At 41.8% G+C, this 24,457-nt stretch overlaps 2 protein-coding genes across 6 annotated transcripts in view; one reads left to right on the top strand and one right to left on the bottom strand.

The window, feature by feature from the left end:
- Positions 1 to 773: 773 nt before the first annotated feature.
- On the bottom strand, positions 774 to 16,823 carry cgna (cingulin a). Of its 5 annotated transcripts, none has more exons than XM_029452223.1 (21): positions 16,656 to 16,823; positions 10,467 to 11,367; positions 10,260 to 10,357; positions 9,862 to 9,931; positions 9,634 to 9,732; positions 8,787 to 8,908; positions 8,462 to 8,573; positions 7,939 to 8,151; positions 7,464 to 7,612; positions 7,247 to 7,273; positions 6,561 to 6,681; positions 6,262 to 6,474; positions 5,868 to 6,089; positions 5,530 to 5,778; positions 5,259 to 5,429; positions 4,876 to 5,037; positions 4,386 to 4,559; positions 4,149 to 4,267; positions 3,168 to 3,276; positions 2,914 to 3,077; positions 774 to 2,327 (listed from the first exon to the last, which is right to left on the bottom strand). In XM_029452223.1, the coding sequence occupies exons 2-21, from the start codon at positions 11,364 to 11,366 to the stop codon at positions 2,189 to 2,191; spliced, it is 3,633 nt and encodes a 1,210-aa protein (XP_029308083.1). In that variant the 5' UTR covers position 11,367; positions 16,656 to 16,823; the 3' UTR covers positions 774 to 2,188. The 5 variants fall into 5 exon arrangements, with proteins under 5 accessions (XP_029308083.1, XP_029308084.1, XP_029308086.1 ...); XM_029452224.1 differs by having other exon boundaries at positions 9,634 to 9,729; XM_029452226.1 differs by having other exon boundaries at positions 10,260 to 10,330.
- Positions 16,824 to 17,959: 1,136 nt separating this feature from the next.
- Positions 17,960 to 24,457, top strand: part of she (Src homology 2 domain containing E) — a 7,920-nt gene continuing 1,422 nt past the window's right edge. Inside the window, exons 1-5 of the mRNA XM_029452331.1 lie at positions 17,960 to 18,849; positions 19,412 to 19,538; positions 21,510 to 21,764; positions 21,999 to 22,386; positions 23,936 to 24,055. Of these exons, the coding sequence (XP_029308191.1) occupies positions 18,403 to 18,849; positions 19,412 to 19,538; positions 21,510 to 21,764; positions 21,999 to 22,386; positions 23,936 to 24,055 (1,337 nt within the window). The 5' untranslated portion in view covers positions 17,960 to 18,402. The remainder of the gene's footprint in view (positions 18,850 to 19,411; positions 19,539 to 21,509; positions 21,765 to 21,998; positions 22,387 to 23,935; positions 24,056 to 24,457) is intronic.

The following is a 24,457-nucleotide window of genomic DNA, read 5'->3' as shown; positions in this document are numbered from 1 at the left end:
TTGAAATATATATATATATATATATATAAAAAATTATAGTATATAGAAGGTTTAAAAAGATATTAATAGAATATATATATTTATGATATCGTAGATATATTATATATATATATATATATAATATATATATATATATAAAAATATATATATAAATATATATATAATATATAAGATATAATATAATATTATTATATATTATATATTTATAGATATATAATTATAATATATTATATATATATATAACATATATATATATATATATATATATGATATTATATATATATATATATATATATAAACAGATTGTTCATATGTCACATGTTCTACATTTCACTTTGAATAGAGCTGCTATTGGTTATTGCGTAAGCGTCTTTCCCCCAAGGCTACAAATAAATTATAGTATTAAACAGTTTTCTTTTCAAATATTGCTCCCAAAAAAGTGGCAGCAGAAACAAGTTGTAAACACAACACTGACATACCATCAGTGTTTTAAGTTGAATGGCATTCTTAGATAAATCTAGAAGTATCAACTTTTATCTGGGTAAATGATCTGTTGACTTCCTCCGACAGTGATCTCTTCCAATGAAGCCAACTGAGCTTCCTAAGAACGTACTGGCAGGGGGAGCAAGGTTCACTGTAATCTTTCACTTTAGTGGTCCGAATAGTAATATCTGGCTCCTTCTGTTAAAAGGAAACGTCAAAGCAGAAACTATGAGGAAATTGTACATCTGAAATGGCTGAATACCATTCTGGAATTACGACAGGACAATAAACATATTTAACTTGAATGGTTTCATTTTTATTGTTACTAAATTAATACGCAATAGAAAGATTCTCTATTTTGTGAATTACACATTGGGAATTTGTTGAGTATATACCAGCATTTTCAAATTAAACAGCTTTATACTCGACAGTCTAACAAATCATATTAAGTACCATTTTCCAGTTTCACTGAAAAGATACGGAGAAACATGTAATACAGTTATTATCTCTGCGACTGATTGTTCAAACTGTTTACAAAAATCAACTCAGGACTCAAAAAAATTAAATCTACAAATGTTAAATACAAACATTTTACAAAAATCATTCAGATAAACAATTACATACAAAATTATCTTTTAACAATTTTAAGGCATCATAATGAAATGATGAGCATATATTTCAGTGACTTGCTATAAAGGGAATGCATAGATATTGTGCAGCTTCTACAATACATTTGTAAAGTTTTTAATCGGACACTAAGATATTTTGGCCATTATCTTGCACTACAGATAAGTATGTGATATTCAGACAAAGGACCCATCTGTCCTCAAAGTTATAAATCACAAAACCAAAAATCTGTTGCACCTCGACCAGGAAGCTGCTTCAGATACAGTGAATACAGACAAAACTAATGGAAACCTTTACACCAACAACAGGCTTCTATCACATTTATAGTATTTAAAGTGTGGATTAGTGGAATAAACGAAGAAGTGATATTTTGTTTTACACAAACTCACTCCAGATTTCATTCAGTACTAATCATTTGCAGTACTTAAACCATTACAATTAGGAAAATCAACTTTCAGAAAACCAGCGTGAGAGTAATTATGCGTTATATTGCTTATGGTTTCTCAATCATGAATGCACTCAATGTCAGCGTTTGGACCATATTGTCAGAAGTTCTACCCAATGTGTGTGACGGGGTGCAGAACGTGTGAGGCAGTCAGCTGACGGCTGTGCTCCAGAGCCAACAGCTAAACTGTCCACACAGAGTACTTTTTTATTGTTCAGTCAAAGGTAGACTTGGATACCATAAGTGCTTGACCCAGAATCTCAACCCTGAAATGGTTTGACATACTGAATTTGTATAAAAAAAAAAAAAAAATGCAAGAGGTATTTTTAATTCTTTTGCATGTTGGGAGTCCTTCCAACTGTACCGTGGAGTACTTCGTGTACATTGTAGACTGAAGGAAATACCCTGAAATGCGGAGGATGTTTGTTTCCTTCCACTCACAATGGTGTGGAAAAGATTTCCCCCCACAATGTCAATTAAGTCCCAGGTCTTTGCAGCCCTCCCCCATTGTCTGTAGTGCATACCATTCTGCCTTCTGGCTTTACTCCCAGCCTACAAAGCAGCTAACCTCCACTTCTTTTTCCCTTAACAGTGGTACGTGGTCCCTCCCTCACCCCGTCCCTAAGTGCTGTTTTAACAGGAGCTGGTCTGGAGGTTGCTCTCAGTGAGGATGGAGGTGATGGTGGACGGATCGTACAGGCTGTCGTCGTCGTCATCTGAACTGAGGGCTGATGAATCCAAAGTTGGGCGCATTGCTGCCTGGGCTTTTCTCCTGAGACACATAACAATCATTAATATGATCAAAGTCATCATTAACTGTTGGAGCACACTTTATTTGATCAGTTGCTTTATTCACAAATGTTAGTGCTTCCAGGTGATCATAGTGCTCCCTCTCCTGGCAAGACAAGGGAACAACATGCATCTCCTTGTTACTCGTGGGAGCGTTTCTGAAAATTGATTTCCCCCGGTACACGAATAATGGACCTTTTTAATTGAATGAAATGCCTTTTCACACGTGGGTTATATTATATACACACACACACACACACACACACACAGACAGAGACAGAGACAGAGAGACAGAGAGAGAAATACTGCACCTCAGGGAGGCTGTGTGTCTCTATACCAGGTGTCTGTAATAGACAAGGAATCTGGGTTTGCTAGTAAAAAAATGTCATTTACATGCCGTTTTATTTATCCTGTGATATAAGAAGGAGGCGATGGCGTCTGTCTCTCTCACTCCCTCACACACGTAGCTGTGATAATCTGGCTGCCAGGAAGTGTCTTGCATAAGCGCACAGTGAGCAACAAATTGGATGAGAGACAAAATTGGATACAAAGAAAAAGGAAACGCTTACTTGAGCTCAGTTTCCAGCACTGAGACTCTGGCCTGCAAGGCTTCTTTGAGCTCCATCTGTTCCTCCATTTCTCTCTGGGCCTTTCGCCTCATTCCATCTAGCCTTTCCAGCTCCGTCTCTCCTTCGTCCACCTGCCTCTTTAGGGCTTTCACTCTCAGAGCGAGCTGCGACACAGAATAAGTTACAAGTGTAGTTTTACTGTGTGTGAGAGAGTAGATTCAAAGACTGACACACAGCAGGAGGGGATTGTTTACCTGGTCTCTCTGTTCAGTGTGCGTTTGTTTCTCCTCATCCAGCGTCATGTTGAGATCTTTTAATTTCCTCTCCAGACGTCGTTGAGACGCTATCACAGAGTTCTTCTCCCTTTACCCATACACACGAGAAGAACAAAGCATACGACATGTGAGCCTGTTGATGACTAACACTCTCACTATCGCCACTACTGCCAAAAAGCCCTCAAGCAAGACATTTGCTCCTCATCGCTTTCAGAAAGATGCTCTGAAGCAAAGTTCTGGTTTTACTGGACTCTCAGGTGTGTGCATGCATAACTGAATTAATGTGAAACAGTAAATATGTGAGAGCATGCTTTCTGAATAAACTCTCTGGTTTGTTGGCAGAAACCCTAAATAAATTCAAAAAGGGTCAAACAAGACCTGCACCTGATGCTACAGGCCAAAAATGACTTCTACAACTCGGACATTGAGATAAGGAGTTAACTGTCTTTCATAGTTAAAGTTAACAGGAAGAAGTAGTCAGATAATTACAGTGCAATATTACAGTGTAAAAAAAGGTTATTATAGTATTAGCATCAAAATATACTTAAAGTACCAAAGTAATAGTACCCAGAATAATAATAATAATAATCTTTTATACACTGCCGGGTAGCTTAATCCATAATAATGGTATTAATATTCTGAATCTGCAAAGTAAATAATGTAGTGGAGTAAAAGTACAATAGTGTCTTTCAAACTGCAGTGTAATAGGAGGTAGCATAAAACTGAAGTAATGCAAAGTTGTACTTAAGTACTTGAGTAAATGTACTTAGTTACAACTAGAAACCCTAAACTGGAATCATGTCCAACATATAAATCAACTATTTCTCATCCAAACTGTATCCATCGACCACTTTAAGGGAATCTATTCAAAAACCTTTGAGATATTCAGCCTGAGAAACATAATGTGATCAGAATGAAGATCTACTGACTGCATCGTGTTTTCTGTGTGTTGCTCTGTACCTTTCCTCACTGCGTAGGTGTTCTTCCAGCTCCTGGATCTTGTTTTCCAGTTGCAAGACTCCTGCTGAGGAGCGAGATTGGCCCTCCATGTCGGCCACACGACTCCTCAGCTCTTTCAGCTGCAGGGGTGGACAAACAGCAGGTCAACAGGTGGGTACGTTTTGGCAGACTGAAGACTTCAGATACTGATGATCACAAACGTCAGTAAAACACAGATGTCGTGTACGTGTCACATACATGTCTCTCCATGGCGTTCTTGTCCAGCTCCAGGTCCTGTTTGGAGGATCTCTCCTGCATTAGCTCAGAGCGGAGCTGGTCGATTTGGTCTCTGCTCCTGGCCACTCGGTCCGTCAGCATCTCCGCGCTGCTTCTCTCCTCCTCCAGCTCCAACTCTACGCGCTTCAGCTTGTCCTGACGGAGACGAGATCAACTACGTTAGATACTCAGAAAGGAGACGGTGTGCACTGGATTAGCCCCAGTGAGGGTTAGGGTTGATTTGACGGTGCCAAGTGTGTACATTTGTACGCTTGATCCGTTGTACTAATAATGTGGATGTACATTAAACAAGTGTACATGCTTATCCATGAACCATATTTGTTTGATTTACAAATAGAAGTAAGAAATATGCAAAGACATTGTATGCAGAGCAGAACTATTAATAGCAGAGAGCCCTGTTGTCATGGTTTACTCTGCCAAACCATGGGAGGTGAGCTGATGCACATCTTACTTCCAGGATGCGAATCTCCCGGGTTTTCTCATTGTTGCCGTTTTTGTTGGCCTCCATCTCTCCCTCGAGGTGACGCAGCCTGTTGGTCAGAAGCTCTTTATCCAGCTGGTGGTTGTCTCTCTCCTCGCATGCAAGTAGAAGCTCCTTCTTCTGTCGTGGCATCTAGTTCGATGCATCATAATATTAGAAACAGTAATGCCAGACTGAATTACCATCATGAAATAAATATTTATGGTTTTGCATCACACAGACACAGGACTACAACCAGTGAAGTGTGCACCATGAATATTATGTGTCAAAACTTTTGGAAACATTTAAAGCAGGCATTCATAATAAAAAAACAACAACCATGCCGAGCGAGTGAGCATGTACACAACACAAACCTCTTCCTCCAGTCTCCTCAGATTTAGATGACTTCTTTCCAGTTCACTCTGAGCATCTTTTCCATGACGTTGCACCTCCTGCATTTCCTTGCGTGCCCTCTCTTTCTGCTCCTCCAGCTGAACCCTGAGAGTCTGCGCCTCCTCTCTTGAGGACACCGTCAGAGACTCATACTGACGGGAGATCGGTGAAACGAAGAGGGTGAATTCTTTGTTCTGTGAATCCTCGAAAGTTGGATGCTACGTGCTGCAGAAGCTTTCACTTCCTTCTTACCTCTTTGTTGAGTTTCTCCAGAGCTCTTTCCTGCTGTCGTTTGGTCTCTTCCAGCTGGTTGAAGGTCTGTTTCAGTGTCTCCTTGTCTTTCTCAGTATCCTCCACACGCAGGATGAGTTCTCGGTGCTCCTGGCTTAGTCTGGAAGCTTTTCTCTTGTTCTCATCCAGCTCAGATCTCAACCCTCTCACCTCAGTGTGGAGGGAGAGCTCTGCCTCGGAGCTTTCTGTGGCGTTGTTCTGCAGCTGAGCCTGTGGAAACCACATGTTATGCTTTCATATCTCTGCTGATTTTAGAGTCTCCATTCCACTGATGGTCTATGACAGAGCATGCGACATACCTCCAACCGTGAGAGTTTATCTTTGAGACGCGTGTTGGCCTCTTCCTGCTCCTGCTGGGCATCTTGGAGCGATTTAACTTCCATCTGAGCTCTATTGAGACGGGTTTTACTGGCCTCCACTTCCTCCTCAGCTGATGAGAGCTTCTCTTTGAGCTGGCTCGCTTCCCCACGTGTCTCACCAAGCTTCTGCTCCAGATCTGAGATGATTGTTGGGTCTGGGAGCTATATGCAGTGAAGACATGGGAATGAAAATAGAGTATCTCTAACCAATTAAGACGTTTAAAATGCAAATCTTATCATCCTCAAAACTACCACATACACATTACCACCTGTTGTGCTAGCCAGGTCATTTGTTACAATCATATTGTTAGAACCTTGCTACGATTTAACTGACCCGTTTGTTCTTCTCCTGCGTCTTGGAAATATCCACTCTGGCCTTCTGTAATTGGTCCTTGAGTCTGTCAATCTCATACTTCAGTTCTGCCTCCTGGCCCTGGTGAGATTTCTTTATTGAGATGACCTCCATGACCTTCTTGTCAAACTCCGTCCTGTGCTTCTCCACTTCAGACCTGGCCTTCTGTAGATCAGCATTGTATCGCTGAAGTTCCTGAACAGAAATATGGACAATTTGATGGTTAAACTGTTTAACAGATCAGGCGTCAGAGATCACGAGGGGCTGAGTTTAAAGTTCACCTGGTTGAGCGTCTGAGTGTGGACCGGGTCCGGTCTCTGTTGTTTCATGCTGCTCACTTTATCCTGGAGCTCCTTTAGTTCCTCCTCAAACTCCTCTTTTTCCAGACGCGTTTGCAGGAGTCTAAAAAGAAATATAAATCAAATACAGTTGATCCAAACAAATGACTGCTTGATTATCTGATCCGCGTCAGTAGGAATGTATTGGCGATTCATGGTGAGTTTAAAATTTACTTTGACGAACTCAACAAGCAAATAAGACAATCGTCAAACAACAGCAAACAAATCAGCATTCTCTGTTATCACAACAGTTAGACACATTCACAGAAAACAAGTCTAGATTACACTTTTTGTTTGTTGCTAAACACAGAAATGTAAGATCATCCACACCACCCCGATAGTTCTCAATGGACACAATAAAAGACATAAACAGCCAAATATAAAACTGTCCAGATTGTGACTGGTGTCCAGCCCTAAATAAGGTACATCTTCCCATTAAGACCCATGGTACTTGAAGGTTTATGGTACATATTTAAATTTGGATCATGTAGACAGTGTTGACAGTCATAAATTAGGGCTGTAGGTGTGGATGGCCTTGGGACTACAGTCAGACAGTTGTTAGCACAGCTAGCCACCTCTACAGGTCTGCACATCTAAAACACAAAAGCTGTTCAATTAGTGACTCTCACGGTGTTTCAGGGCTGCTGGGTGGCTCTCTGACAGAGAGGGGGGGGGGAGAAACATTGACCAGGTAGAACGAAAGAGAAGAGATGGACACACATTAGTAGTACAGCAGGTGCAAAGAGAAACCATGACAAGACGGTGACTAAATCCATGTCAAAGTAGGCATTGGAAAGCCCAAATCCAAGTAAACAATAATGAATACACAGATTAGAATAAACTCACTCTTGTTTGGTTGTTCGAAGTTCGTCTCTGCTGGCGTGAAACTGCTCCATCCAGTGGCTGCTCTCATCTCTACAGTCCTCCAACTGCTGCTGTAGGGAGCGAACAGACGCATTGACACGCAACCGCTCTGCCTCGATGCCTGCGTGAGACTAAAATAGGAGACAGAAGAATTGAGGGCATGTTTGTTCACAACCACGTATGAATACAGTACATATATATATATATAGATAGAACACTCTGCATTGTTTTGACTGACGAGATCAAGTTTAAAATGGAGTTACTTGCTGCTATATTATTGCACCTACGCTGAGCACGCACAATGCACCAGTGCATGCAGCGTCTCCTCTGCAGAACCTCCTGTGTTCTTTTCCTCAGGCTTTCCTCACAATACAAGACAATGATTTAATGTGAACTACATTTCTATGTGCAAAAACAGCTTATTGGCACGAGCTGGCTACTGTGTTTGTGTACACACCTGAGACACCTGCTCCATGCTGCTGCGGAGCTTCTCCATGTCGGCGCTGTACTGCTCTCTGAGCACCTCGATCTCTTTGTCATGTGTGGCCACCTCTTCCTTCAGCGCTCCTTTGAGCGCTGTGAGCTCCCTCTCTCTCTGTCTTAGCCCGTCTTCCAGCTTCTGTTTCAGCTGACACACCTCCATCAGCTGTGTCTGACAAGACATCAGATCCTACAGACGCAGGGAATACAGTGTTGACTCGATGCTCTTGATCTCTCTGCACATCGTATGTACAGTATTGCTCATATGTTTACACAAACCGTATACAGCTTTTTCCTAACAGGAAGTTAATCTTGCTTTTAGCTGCAAAGGCTTTTTCAATTCATAAGCCTGTCAATATGATGCTACATGATAGAAATGCAGTCTTGAGGAGCAATGCAGTCTGGATTTGAGTCTTAGTTTAAAATCCAATAGTATGGCGAGATAGTTTCTCCCTGTATATCTGTGTGGGTTTATTTGTGCAAGTATGTTTCTATGATACCGTCTTGTTTCCGTTATCTCTTCTCAGTTCATCCTGAAACTCAGCCAGCTGGTCCTCCATGTCCCTGACCCGTGCCTCTGCGTTCTCCCTGTCCATACGCAGCTGAGTCAGCCTGAGAGGAAAAGAGGACATACACACTGCTCAATGATTCTTTGAATTCAAAACAACTATGGCATACTTGTTTGTCTTGTGAATAAGTTACAGTGGCTGCTTGATTCATGAACCCCCTCTCAGTCCTGACCACCAAGACATGCATACAATAGTACCATGGACCTTCGTGTGTGTGTGTGGTCCTGTGTGTGTGTGTGTGGGGTCCTGTCCTCACTCTGATTGGGTTTCATTTAATTCTTTCTTCTTCCGGTCCAGCATTTCCCGGAGCTGCAGATTTTCATCCAGACAGGACTCCAGCTCAGCTTTCAGAGCAGGATCAGAATTGCAGACAGAGTCCTACGCACAAGCAGACACGATGAATAAATGAAAGCAGTGAAACGTAAGACATCAGGCAGCTCTGGTGGCATTGTGCTTTAAGGAAATGTTAAAGCGAGCTTGCATTGGCCCACCGATCAATATGCATAAGGGATTAAGTTCTTAGAAGCTATTAGAGGTTAAGACCTGCCCACCTTCCCTAAACCAGCATATAATGAGTCATTATTGAAGTTAGATTATTGTGTGTGCACCTTTGACCAGGCCTGAAGGGCTTTAAGGATTATTGCGAGGATTAATCTCAAGCACACTCCAAGGAACTCCCAGCCGTCCTGGTAAGATTCGTTTAAGACATAAAAACTCTGAGGACAGTTTCCTACTCTCAACCAACAGTTATTCCCTTCACTTGATAGTTGGTGTTGGCGTTGGTGTTTGTGATTGGATGTGCACCATGTAATTCGATCTGATTTAAAGTGGCAGGTTACTCTCTGAATGTTAACATCCTCTGGTGGCAGTTCCAGTCAGCCAAGGGAATTTATGGAGGTTTGGTGAATCATCCAAGTCAATGAAACTACAGTAACAACCCAAAACTCTAGTACACATTCCCTTCATGTCCTCAGTGTAAATGTTAAATGGTGTCTTATCCACTAAAGAAAAGGATAGAAATACATTTCAGCACTAATAGTAACCTCCTAAGTATTGGAACAGTTATCAATATTTTAAGAATCTCTATTCCCCACTATGCTTACCCTTCTTTCCGCCTGCAGGGCAGTTTGTAGTTCAGCCATCTTTCTTTCAAGCTCCCGCTTTTCTCTCATCCACTCTTCCTGAGGTCTTTCTTTGAGCTGCTGAAGAAAAACATATAAGGGGACATACATGTAAGCAGTTTGCTTGTACTATTTCTTTACCTGACATATGAACCAGTGCAGGAACAACCCAACGCCAAATTTGATATTTTCAGGAAAAAAAGGACAAACCTTTAGATTCTGGATCTTCTGAAAGATGACCTTGACTTTGTGCTTGATGACAACATCACTCTCGTTGGTCCTGAGAGAAGGTGAAAATAGCCAAATGTATGTGAATGTTATCAGTTTATTAGCAGAGCATTTTGACATCTAAATAAAACATTATGTGTCAAGTCAATTGTATTTATATAGCCCAATATCACAAAACCAAAACATGTCCTCAAGGGGCTTTAAAATCTGGACAGCATAGGACACCCTCTGTCTTAAGACCCTCACAGTTGATAAGAAAAAACTGAGGAGGGATCCCTCTCCCAGAATGGACTGACGTGCAATAGATGTATGTATAGAAATGCTAACATAGTTATGACAACATGGACAAACATATTCCAGGATACCATGTAGGTACATACCCTTGTCTCAGGATGTTGTATATAGTCTGCATGAACTGCTCCTCCTCACTGCTCATCTCTGCACTCTGACCCTGGTCCAGCAAAAGGTCAGGAGTCACCTTGAGACATAGATCAGAAAACTACTCTTGCAATGTTGCATGCTATGTGGTGTTTGGAGCTCACTAAAAATCAGCTGTGAAGTCAAACCATTAAATATTTCATTCTTACTTGTCCCTCAGTGAGATTGGCCTGCGGCGTCTCTGCAGCAGAATATCTCCCTGGTGAAGTCCACTGATCAGTAGAGTGTCCTGGAAATTTGGTGACAGCGGCCTGACTGCGTCCCAGGCTGCTGTGAGTTGAGGACGGAGGCGAGGTGTAGGCGCTGGGGGTGACGAGAGGAGATGTAGCTCTGGGATCTTGTTGTTGAGCAGGGAGTCCTCTCTGTTGGCCTCCAGTGTTACCATCAAACCTGTTTATTAGTCTGTTGACAGGAGTCGCTCTCTGGTTTGTTTGCTGAGGAGGGTCAGGGTAAGACTGACTGCCTCTCACTGACCCCAGTGACCCGTTGAGCCGTGCTTTGTTCGAACCATCCCACATATTACTTTCCCCCTCTGTACCACCGACACGTCGAACCTGCTCTCTCTCTCCCCTTACTCCAATTCCTCCATCCAGATTCCCATAGCTACCAGACTTCCCATCCCCTGGTGGCCTAGGCAGCTGAAAATCCTCATTGCCTGCCCCTCTCTCTCCGTCCCTGTCCAGCAGCGACCCATGGGACTGGGCCCGGCGTAGTGCCCCTCCCTGCCCTCCTCTTTCCCCTACATCTTCCCCCTGTGTTCCTGGCTCTGCTTTCTCTCTCCGCCGGGGAAGGCTACTATAACCAGAGGGGTAATCTGTCCTGAGCTGGACACCATACGAGTCTCCTTTCTCTCCATCCTTCAGTACCACATATGGCTGGCCAGCAATACCCTGCACCCTGACCGCCACACCGTACTTGGCGGTGGCCTGGGTCTTGGTCTTTGGCTGGGGTGCCGGCTGCCCACCGCCAGTGTCATGGAGGTCATTGATGAAGCGGATCTGGACACCGTAGTCCACTGGGGTCTTCCGACCTGAAGATTGTGTGCTCATGCTGGTAACACAGAGGGCAGGGTAAGGAGAAGTAGAAGGAAGGAAGTATTTGGTTAGATCAAAGTGAAGAGAATAGTTTTTCTGCATCCGACTAACCAACAGGCTACATATTTGCTTTGGGCTAGCATTTTAATACATAAAATGTTAGCTTTGGATTTATGTAAAATTGTATATTACATTAAGCTCATTTGGCAGAAGATTTGTCTGAAGCAACTTACATTTTTCCGAGACATACACACAATTTAAAGTTCAAAGAAAGTCATTTCTGCACGGGTCATATTTACCCCAAAACAGCAAAAATAGATTTTTTTGTGAGTTCAGGATTTGGCTGAGGTATATGTGGACTGTTGGTGGTCGGTACACTGACTGAGACTGAAAAGCTCACAATTCGAGGTGGACTGATAAAACGACCCGGCTGATATTAGCTTATTGCTGTTGTCATCAGATTTTCCACAGAAAGATGTCCCGTTTAGTTCGCAACTTGGTCACATTTCTTTAAATATTTAATTGGGATCTGTACCAAGATTCTTATTCATGTTATGCGTTACAACCGGATGATATCATTTATCAATTTTTTTTAAAACTCAAATATTGATATCAGTTTCAGCCTAACAAATCCAGTATCGGTCGGGCTATACTCACAATAGCAGGTTCAGGGAAGCACGGGGGGGGGGGGGGGGGGGGGAACAGCTACAATACAATCAAAAGCCAGGTCACAATAAAACAGCTCTTCCCTTAAATTAGGAAATCAAACAAAGAATACCTCAACACTCAGTAACTCGCAACACTGACATGTCCAAACCTTGTAAGACAAAACACATACACAGATGTTTTTATAGGCAGTAACACTTCAGTTTCTGGCTCTTGACTGCTTGTGTGGACTTTGTCCTCAGTGCACTCCCTTAGTCATTAACCTGAAAGCACACACCCACATATCACTTTCCCCTTGTATGGACCAACAAAGCTTTTCCTAACTTTTGGAAGTTTCCCAGCCAGTAAACCTATTTCCCCCTTCAAAGCGTTGACAGCTTGACTCGAGAGATAGTGAGGACCGTACCACTCCCTGAACGTCCCTTTTTATAATACTCTGATAGCCCTCGAGTAATTCTAAAACTATTTATTCTGTTTAAACTGAGCACACCTCTGTTGAGGTTTAGCGATAAGTCACCGTCGGACTTATTTGTCACTGTCAGTAATATAAAGTACTGAACTGGACATTCCTGATATTACATTGACTGACTGATCATACCTTGTGTTTGGTAACATTGCCGTGTCTATTACACTGGTAACTCGCATCAAACCTATTACAACACTCCCTCCCTGACATCTTCACCTTTTATTTCCTCTCAACAGCTTTCCAAGGTGAGACAGAAAGTGGGCTGGGAGAGAACGGGAGGGTGAAGTGTGAGTGAGTGAGAGTGAGAGAGAGAGAGAGAGACAACACTCCGCTTTTCTTCTCTTATCAGTGCCTTGTGTGATAAAATCCAAAGTCAAGCTTTTTCTGTGCAAAACCCTCCCCCATACACACAAAAGGACTGACTACATAAGCAACCATCAAAAAGGTAACGGACACATGCACCCATACATTATTGAACGCCTACTCGCACATTTTCATTTATCCATACAGATTTTGGAAAAAATTATGACGCAACCCAGAACAAGTGAAGCCAAGAATATGATACAGTCAGCAAAGTGAGCCAAGACAGATAATCTTATACGTCCCTGCTGCGAAAGCGAAAAGGAATACAAAAAAAATCCACTTTTTAGCAAGAATAGGGGAATGGGAAATGTCTGGGCTGGCAGTGAGCCAAGCAACACGACATGAACGACCTTTGACGATATCTGTGCGCTTGCTGTGCGTAAGCATCGTACAGCTGACAGACCTTCTCATCAGACACGCACAGTTAGTCGATTTTATTTCTTTTTTTCCCCACCCTTTGGGAACCACAGAGGAAGCAGCGTGTCACAACACATTTGTGCAGTCGAGCATGAAGTCTGCAACCCACTGTCTTCACAGCAATGTCAAGCATGTCGTGCAGTTATGAACGTGCCATACGAGGGCAATGTCTGCTGTTGTCAATGTGTGCCAAACAGACTTACAGATGGGTAAATGTAAAAGCATTAACAGGATTTTTTCTCTCTTCCCATCTGTGATTCTGCATCTATTTAGATTTTTGTATGTCATGGGGAAGAACACAGTCCCAGCTTCAATAGGGACAGGGGTGAGGGGGAACCCATCCTATTGTCCAGCTGATGTGGGGCAGAAAATGAGGGCAGCAATTATGAGAATGTCGAAAACAATCCCCATGGTCTTACATTCCCTCCCACACTGTTGATCTGATTACAACAAGTTGGTTTTAACTCTGACATTTTTGTCCCCATACACTAGATTTCCTTGTAGTTTCTCCCCAAAGCTAATATCTTTACACACCTCTCTAAAATAAACATCATTTTCCTGATGACATGAATCCATTTGTTTATACAGTATGTGCAGTATCACTATGCTGTCAGATTAACACATTGGTCATGCCTAATGTTATTGCTTTCTTTATTTGAAAGAAACACTGTGACCTTTAACGATAGTTGATTAATCAATTAGTAATTAAATGGCGATTATTCTCGAGGTGCCTGCTTCTCAATTGCGAAGCTTTGCTGCTTTTAAAAAAAATCTTATTTGATGGTAAAGTGATTATCTTTGGGCTGTGGACTGTCGATCAAAACAAGTTATGCGAAGATATCATCTTGGACTTCAGGTAATTTAGATTTTTTTGTAATGTTCAGACTTTTTATAGAATAAATAAAAGAGTTAATAATGGGAACATTTATTGATAATGAAATACATCGTTAGTTGCAGCTCCAGTATTATTTTAGTAGGCTACAGGCTCTCAAGCAAAGGTCTCTAACAAACACTTGTAACATTAATAGGATGTGACTTTAACAACAAGCTGCTCGACCAGCTAAAAGGGAATCTGGTGCATTTGGATTCTGTTGCCATTCGTGTCAACCTGCAGTTACGCTGACGGGCCCTCTGCCTCAAATTGAATTCCTGCTCAGTAAATTGAATTGGAGCTGCTTCCCTGTTAAGATCCGAGATGGAAAGGAAAATATAAACTAGGAGATTAGAGCAGGTGGGGAGACAAATGAAACTACAGCAATGTGTGGAGTCATGAAAGTGCCTCTGCTGACTCATGCATGTGATCGTCTCTAGCCTGGCCTAACACTGATATAGGTAGCTAGAGAAAACTGAAGTTTGCTTAAGTCTCATCTTTTTTATGTGCAGTGTTTAATATAATATTAAAATTCATCCATCCTACTGATCGTACGTTTTCAATACATACTATTTAGTATGTTTTTAGTTTGTAGAATGACTAACAATTTGGAGGTTGGCAATAGCTGATTATTATCCATCACAACCTGAACATGACTGAGTGAGTGAGAGAAGGTTGAAAGGGCCAGTAAAAGCTAGTTAGTTTACTGAGTTAAAGTTTTTATTTCAAACTCAAGTTCAAGGTGTGTGTGTGTGTGTATAGTATAGTTATGTATATGTATATATATATATATATATATATATATATATATATATATATATATATATATATATATATATATATAAAAAATACTGAAAAGTGTTGTCAATTAATTTGTTTAAACACTACTTCACAGCATACTATTAATGTACTTGGTTTGAATTTCTCTTTAAAAAAATAGTCTCCTGTGCTTGATTTTTGGTTCCTTTGTTTTGTGTCTCTTTTTGTGTTTTCCATCTGCAACTCTGTGTTTTGTGTTTATGCTGCTTAAAAAAAGAGATTATTAATCTCAATGGGGGAAAAACAGCAAACATGGACAAGCTGTAAAACATTAGTTTGCTCCTTTTCTTACAAGCCATTACATTTCACAGAAATAACCTAGAAATAGAAACATAAAAAAAGAAGGTGCAAGTACCAGCAATGGACAAAACCGAAGCTCACGCGTTCTGTGTCCTTTAAGGACAAGCAGCCACTCAGTCCTCAGGGTACTCTCCCTCTCCATTACATTCTTGACATAAAACCAGGCCCTCTTCCTCTCTCAAGCGGTCAATCTCTTTCCAAACTTGCCACTGCTCCTCTTTCACGCTCAAACAAACAGCATTTATTCCTCTTTTCAAATACAAAGAAGTTCATTGGCATAACAAAGGGATACTTCAGTGTTACCAAATAGTACACAAATGACACCATATTAGGAGCACATAAATACGCCCCTCCCTTACCCCACATTCCAGCCACTTGTTTCTCTCTGTCCCTTTCCCTTACACAGGCTGAGAGTGTGTCTGTATGTGTGTGCGCAAGATAGATTGATTTATGGGAACTACAGGATTTGTAAATACTATTTGTACCTGTCCCATTAGACTAATGCTTATCATTCTGTCCAGATTTAAGAATTGCTACCAGGTTAAACTTCTGTCCACGTTCATTCTGATTTAAAATGGTACTGTGTCAGCATGGCCAATGGCTTAGCAAGTGCTATAATTATTCAATTTCAGACCCACAATTCAGAACTATAATCTGCACTTCTTTCTTTCTTTCTTGCATGCATCATCATTTTCATCTGACTCAAGCTTTATATTGAAGAGCCTCTCTGTGTTGTACACCTGCTCTTTAAAGATGTCCTTCAGGGGTTGCAGAGAATACATGTCAGGCTATTTATTATTAAACTGCATAGATTCAAGGACTAAATGGATTTGAAATGTGGTTACATGTAGCCTCTTGTGTCTTGAACACCATCTCAGAGGTCTTAAAGTTGCTAGTTTCTCAGTACACAATGTTTCCAGTGACAAATCCCCCTGGTAGCAGGGCTGTATTTGTTTTGGAGTGAAACTGCTTTGAAATATGAATTTATTTCGCATTTAACTATATGTAAAGGTCTTACATTTCACTTGAAGAAACGTGGGGTCACTCTGAGCACACTTATACACGTAACATAAACGTCTCACATGTATTTCCAATAATATTAGCAGGCAAGTTATCCTGAAGCAACATTAGCTGGGAGCACTTGCCCCTGCCTATCCCTCGAGAAGCATCAAACTAACGTTAACGTTAGCTACTAAGCTAACGTTAAACTGGCCAACAGAAACGCCTCAATGATACAATACTGTCAGAAACGATTAACGTCACAAAACTAATTTAAAAGAAGAAATAAGCACCACGTAGCAAACAAAAAAACATCCGATAAAAAGCATAACTGTCTGACAGGTCGCGTATGTCTGGTTTAGCTGTCTGGCTATGTGAAGTCCAACAACAAGCGTAAAGTTACCTTTTTTAATGAAGTTTTTCCTCTGCTCCTCTTTGACACTTCACTTCCCCTTATGTCGATGATAATTACAATGTTTTATATCAAAGTCCACACAGAAAAGTGGGTGGGAAAACAACTCCTGCGCAAATTAACACAGTAAAGAGTTCATTATGCGGTGACTGCAACCTGTTACCTTTGTCGGGGATGTAACCGTCCCGCCCAGCTTCTTCGGAGGGAGCACTGTGATTGGACCAGCGAGCTGAAGTGGGCGGGACTATAGATATAGGCTAAGTTTGCTATTGGTGAAATCTCTACGCCAGTCATTCATTATGCTGGACCACTTTATGACCCTTTGGCTGTAAAACGGAAGCCTTATGTCATACTTTAGATGACATAAACACAAAAACTATCGGTATAACGCAAGTAAAAAAACACTTTTCAGGGCCAGTGAATGACGAAGGTGAATACAGATTGGTGCTCCATGTGTTTGTTTCTCTCCACTTTACCAGTAGATGGCGCAACTATCTACCAGCTGGTGGTTCAGCAGCAGCATCCAGGGCCTCTGACAAAAAGCTCTACACTAGGCTACTACACTAATAATATGGAACTGCAGTTGAAAGATTACATGCAATGTCCTACTGTTACTTACTACTGTTATTCATGGGATATTTCATTCTGGTAAGTGGTAGTTGGGGTGCTTTAAGATGCCATTCAGCTTGTTTTAATTATGCATCTTTTATATGACTTGTGTGGAAATTTAATTCATGATATAATTGAATTTCTGTTTGATTCAGATGTTGTGGCCTATGTACTGTTGTCTGTAATACGTTGGTATTTCTGCCTGTTTTGGCCAGGACACAAAATAGATTTTTAATCTCAGTGACGTTTCCTGGTTAAATAAAGGTTATGTAACATCTTAGTATAAAATAAAAACCCAAATCTACCATGGCTTATTTAAAAATTACTCAATATGTATATTAATTTTGATTTTTGTGGAGAGATTATTTCATTACAACACAAGCAGTAAGAGCATAAACTAACAGACAAAAAATGTGAGTGATCTTTCATTACAAATGTCTGCAAATTGCAAAACTATGATTTCAGGCTGTAATGGAGTGCACAAGAAAAACTTCACAGGGACATTTAGCTTATTGCCAGGCTTCTATTGTCATTGGGCCAACCACCGATAAAGTTTGGAGATTTCAGTTGTGTATCCATTGAAATGATTCCAGTAAAACTCCTATCCCGCCCCGTACACACAGCCCCTCCCCAAACTCCAGTGATATCCCACAGTCTGCGCACACAACTTCCCTCTCCATCTCTTCACTTCGACAGACTGGACGCATCATCTCACGCTCCGGGAATGGGATCTTTACTGGGTTCAAAGAAAATCTTCGAGTTCTTTCGAATTTACGCTTTGCAGAGGCTACTTTTCAAACTGCAGGGATAGTTGTTACTGCAGGTGCAGGGTGATAGCAACAAGAGCCACTGGCCAGTGACGTCCAAGACGCACAAGAAGTTGTCAGGGAGTTTCGGAAACTAGAAATCACTTTAACACCACGAAGTCTGAATTTGACGATTAGTAGGTTCTAGTAATTTCGGACTACAGATACTTCAACCAAAAGCGTGCGTAAAACATTTCTGCGTAAAGTTGGAGCTGTTGCGCACGGTTCGAAGTTAGTTTGAGTGGGGCAGCTAATGCAAGAAAGTATAGGCAACATCTGCGTTAAGTTTAAAATCTGTGAGAAGTGTTAAAACCTTGACAGCCATGGCAAAATGGTTCAGAGATTTCCCCATCAACCTGAAGAACGGAAATGAAAGGGTCCGCTCGGCCTCTGAGTCTGGTCCACAGACACGATCCAAGCCCTCGTTTTCTCGTGACAGTCTGAAAGGAAATCAGCGCAAAGATGGGGGAGTTGGGGGTTTATTGGCAGGGAGAAATAGGAAAAATTCCGCGACAGAACTGGGTCGTAACAACGCTAGTTCTGGTGGGACAGTCTGGGATAGTCTCATACAAGGAAAGGGTCGCAAGAACTCCAAACTCGAGACTGGGGCATCAGATGAGAACCGCCAGGTCAGGACTTCTAGTTTGGCGCAAGCCTACATTAGCAGGATGATCAAAGTTGACAAACAAGACAAAACCCCCAAACTCAACGGGATAAGTGAACAGAAGCAGCCGGAGAACGAAAAGGAAAGACCTGACATTAAAACAACGGTGAGTAACTTCTAAAGATGGAACACAGCTAATGCAAATTTCATGTGCCACTTTTGATCTTCATATTTCATCTGCTATTTATTTATAATCAAACAAAACCAGGAAGAAGCAGTTATAGCTGCATGTAGATTAAAATTCAATATACTGTACAGTGCAAAAAAAAACGAATTTCATTTGTGGATTTGAGGTCAGTGCGTTTCTTTGTGTGTTCCCTCCCCACCTCAGTTCATACTCCCTGTATTCAGTTTCCATCGGGCTCAAAGTAATACAATGCCGGTTCACTACATTGTGTCAGATCAAACAGGCAAACACAATGTGCGGACCTCTTTGCACTCCTTCTGCTTGTTCCTCCATTACTTGTCACTTTAAGTCATGGACACCACGCACACGCACACACACACACACACACACACACACACACACACACACACACACACACACACACACACACACACTATATGATCGCTCTCCCCCTGCCTGGTCTGTTGTCTCCAGGTAAATGTAACATCTGAATACTTAAAGCACCATCAGCATCGTTATTTCTTTCTTTTCCTTCTCTCAGCTGATTATCCTGGAGGACTATGCAGATCCTTTTGATGCAGAGAAAACCAAGGGGCAGAGGGAGGCTGAGAGAGCAGGAGTGAATGATGGGTACATGGAGCCCTATGATGCCCAGGTCATCATCACAGGTGAGTTTAGACTCATCATCTATCTCAGCAGTTTGTCTGCTGAAAACATAAACAAATGTATTTACCTCTTAATACTCTTTGAATATCATCTTTGATAAGCTATGTCAATTATATGCAAGCCAAGGAAAGCTTAGCTTAGATTATCTGCACTCACACTGTCACATTCTTGCTAAATGGCCTATTTAAAGGGACTTATGGTCAAACCAGACCCTCAGTGTCTCTGCTGACTTCCCTCTCCGCTGGCGGTTGCCGTAGGAACAGTGTTGTGCAGGGACAATGGGTGCAGCTTCCTCTTCCAACTTCCTGTCTCCTGCCTCTGTTTCCTTTGCCCCATTCTCTTGATAGGAAGTTGGACCCAGTGCCCCCCTAACACACATTGAAACACACATGCACAAAATACTTTATGGTCCCTTACGTGTGAAAAGAATCGAAAGCCCCCCCTCACCCCTTCCCAAAACCTACAGGTCCCCCCTGGTTTTGTCCAATCACTTCCCAGCAGCCAGGAAGTGGCCTGGTAAGGCAGCCAATCATCAGCTGTGTTGACCTTTTCTTCCTGTAGCTCCATTGTTTGGTCACACAATAGTGCAGACACACAGGCTACCTGTCAGACAGTAAAGAAACACAACAAGTGAAATTCCCCTAAAATGTAATGACATGTCATTTCAATTTAACTTCATTTAAACTTAATTTAGAAAGCAAATCACACTCGACAGGCAGATTGGGTTAATGCAGCCGGCCCAATATACACAAGTATTAGCCAACAAACTTTGTTTAAAACTAATGAAGATACCATGCAATAAGTTTCTGTATTACTGAAATACAAAGAAAAACAAAAAAACAAATCTCTAATAGGAATACAACATAGTTTGAGTTGATGGATAAACTTAATGATGTCTACTTTATGAAAGTTAAAAAATTAGTGCTTTAAGAAAGTGTATTTTAATCTCACTTAACACCAAATATCACTGGATAGAGGATATGGGACAGAAACGTGCAATCCCAGGGATACTGGGACGCTTCCAGAAAGATGCCTGATTACAAGAAAAGCTTTGAAGCTAATCTTTTCATTGTAAAATACACTCCAGTCGCCAGTTTATTCGGTACACCTAACCAAAGCGTATGCATTATACTGTAATAACCTACAACAGACCTTCATGAAGGATATAATGATTTTAGTGAATTGATGATTTTCTATTTATACTGTTTAAGAGAGATTTTATGGCCGTGCTGAATGCTGTCTAGTGCTGTTGAATAGTTGCATTATTGTGCCCTAGTGAATCATTAGAGACGCCTCTCAGTATAACCGAAGACAGACAAACAGCACCACAAACTACAGCCTCCGAATCATTAAGTTACATCATCACCTCTCTTGAGTTTCAACAAAAGCTGAACAATTAACCTTCAATTGAACCATAATGAATGTTGGCAGGACCTTTGTATTAGACGGCATTAGTTTTAGGTAGGTGTACCTAATAAATTGGCAGCTGGGTGGATCATTTCAAGGCGAACTTGGGTTCTGAAAGGTTACACTAGAATGGGAGAGTTCACTATTACATTGTTGATCCAATGGAGCTCAATACATTGTGAATGTAGCTGAATATTATACTAACAGATTAGGCATTTATTTTGCCATATTATGTCATGAAATTAGTTTGAGGTTGGTTGATGTATGGTAACTTAAACAGAAGGTAATACTATTTGCTGAAAGCAGATCATCTACCAAATTCAGTAATACGACATCATGCTCATGACTGCTTCGTCTGTGTGAAAACACACACACACACATTGTCCAAGTGCTGAGTCTAAAAAAAAAAGAACCATGAAATCAACTTCCCTGAGGACTCCCAACACTGTCACCTGCTTCGTTTCTTCATGACGTTTTTAGGCTAAATCATCTTTTTGTCATGTTGGAATAAAGTGAAAATCCTTCATCTGACACCATCAACTAACCACATAACCATTGTGTTGCAGAGGTTCGTAGACGCGGCTCCAAAGACCTCCTGAAAGTGTGTGTTCTGCTGGACCGAGGCAAGAGAGAGGGGAAGGGAGAAGAGGGAAAGCCCACGCCCCCAAACATCTACGACACACCGTATGAGGGTGGACTGGAAGGCGACAGTGGGGGAGTGTGGATCCCTGTCACACGGCCAGAGTCCGATGTCCGTCCTGCTGGAGAGTACGAACTGCCCTGGGAGTGGAGAAAGGAGGACATTGTTAGAGCACTGTCAGGTAGAGAAAGGGAGAGAGGGATGATGGGAAGGGTGGGGGTTTAGGGTGTGGAGGAAGGATGCCATGAGTTTTATTTGTACAGCAATGCCACAACAATTTTGTGTTTGCTTTAGAGAGGAAACAAAACAATCCTGCTGAATCAATTTCCAGAGATGTGTTTACTTTGGTAGCTCTGGCATGCTTTAATAGAACTTTTTTATGAAAGGTTGATATTGTCTTTCCTGCGTCCTTCAGCTCAGTTCGAGGCAGTGGATTGTTCTCCCACTAAAGAGAATGGTTCAACCTCCGCCCGCCAGCCGCAGCAGCAGCAGCAGCAACAGCAGCAGCAGCAGCAGCAGCAGCAGCAGCAGCAACACACCCTGAGGCAGAAGAACTGGAACCATAAAATACTTGTTCCATCTTCTTCATCCTCCTCCTCTTCTCCCTCCTTCCCCTCCTCTCCTATTCTCAAACTCTCCCCTCTCACGCCCCCATCTCCCTCTTTCTCCACCCTCAAACTCTCACCCCTCTCACCCTCTTCTAATCCAAACAAACTTTCCCCTCCGTCTCCTACCTCCCTCAGTGCCCCGCTGGATGGGGAGGCAGCCAAAGTGGACGCCAGCCTGCCACTGGAGAAGCAGAGGTAAGGAGGGAGAAGACTTACTTATGCATAGGAAAGAGGAGGGAAGTGTTGCATATGATGTTAATATCAATGGTAGGGGAAAAATAAGACAGCATTCGCACACTGGATTATAGCTTCCAACCTTTATTGGAGTGAAACAGGCAACATTTTGACCCCAACATGACAAACCAAAGTGTGCACATCATTTATTACACCAGGCTGACATCGTGTCCAATAACACACTTAGGATATTTATATATTAAAATATAACATCATTGTACAAGAATTAAATTCAACCCAATGGCTAGTAAAAGAGGGGAAATACATTCAAACAATAAAAAGAGAGCCACTGTGGCACTGCATACTGTTTCTGCCGGTTTCCTCTATTGCCCTGGTTTCCTTCCACAGGTCAGGTGAATAGAAACATACCCATGTGATAGTCTAAATCTGTTTATATTTTAGTCTTCTAAGATAGACTTCTGATCTACCCCTCACCTACTGCATACTTCAACAGGATTAGCAGATTGAAGAAATGTAACAAATGAGATGAGGATCACCTTTATGTCATGTATGTGTATTATTCTAATCCAAATTAACTCCACATTTCTTAGAAACTCTGCTGAGTAAATAACACTTCCTCTCCCCCTGTCTGCTCTCTGTGTTGCTGTGCTTGCATTTATTTGGACAGTAAAGACAAAGCTTTCTTCCATGTCTTTTACCATCTGTGTCTGTGAGAAACTCAGGAGGAACAGCGCCCTCCACAGTTTTGACTTAAAATCAATTTCCCTTAGCAAAAGTTGTAAAGCAATCAAGCAGATTTCCTTAACATCTGATCTGGTGCCTCACAATGCCAAATACAAAAGAGGCTACCAGTCCTCTTGGCCAGGGTTGACATTTTACATAGTTGGCACATAAGATATTGTTAGGAGAAATGTATCACTGAGAGCATATGCCAGCAGCAGCCCATGAGCACACACTCATAATAAGGCACACCATCGAGGTGAGGCCCGAGAGACACATTTGAACTGTAAACCTTCGGTCCTTATCTCATCACAGATGATGTGTGGAACATGCTCAGAGCATGTAAGCATGTGTTCCTCTCATGTTGTGTCACAGTGTGTTTTTCCTCCATGCTACAAGGCCACACACTGTGTGTTTATATATGGCTCTAGCCTGTGGCCACTTTCAGCATCACCTTGTGTCCTAATAGGCCTCCCTTGACACTACACAGCCACATATATTATTTTCCTCTATTTTATTTATCTCTTTGCCCTCTCAAGTTCACCTCTGACATTGTTAACTCATTCAGTGCAACGTATATGTCAGTCTGATTTATGGAGACTGTAAATCTCGGTTGGTGTCTGTGCGTTTCGTTCCTCCCGGCAGTCTCTTCCTCTCTCTCTCTCTCTCTCTCTCTCTCTCTCTCTCTCTCTCTCTCTCACCATCATCACCTATCATTATCTTGACATCTGACTTATCTCCATATGCCGCTGAGCTATATGTCAGTGATCTGTTTTTTTTTCTCTCTCTCCGTGTCTCCTCCTCCCCCTCATTCTCTCGCCCCTCCAAGCTGGTACCATGGCAGTGTGAGTCGGCAACAGGCTGAGGCTCAGCTGCAGCGCTGCAGGGAAGCCAGCTTTCTGGTGAGGGACAGCGAATCAGGAACCAGCAAATACTCCATCGCTTTGAAGTGAGTTTGCAGATGTGCATTTGTTGAACACAGTACAGGCACGCTACATAGTGCAACATGTACATATTTATTTATAGGACTATTTTTAAACCACTTTTATTTTGATGCATCACAATCTCAGTTTTTCTTAAGCTGAATTACATCGGTAATGACATTTTGGACATTTTGCTTGTGTTGTACAGTGTATTTCATACTGTACAAAATATATTTAGGTGTTGGTTTCCACTGCCTTAATCAATGATAGAGCCTGTGTTTGGCTATTTCTAAAGAATTACTATGGTGTCACTGGCATTGTGGTGGCAACCTCTAAGGTGTTAATGCATGAGAATGTGTGGCATTTGTAGAGTTGATACTACAGATAAGCGTGCCAAGATTCAGGTTCTCTAGGATAAAGGCTGAAAT

Source organism: Cottoperca gobio, chromosome 16, assembly GCF_900634415.1.
Source record: "Cottoperca gobio chromosome 16, fCotGob3.1, whole genome shotgun sequence".
NCBI classification, from domain to species: Eukaryota; Metazoa; Chordata; class Actinopteri; order Perciformes; family Bovichtidae; genus Cottoperca; species Cottoperca gobio.
This window is presented reverse-complemented; position numbering and strand designations above follow the sequence as displayed.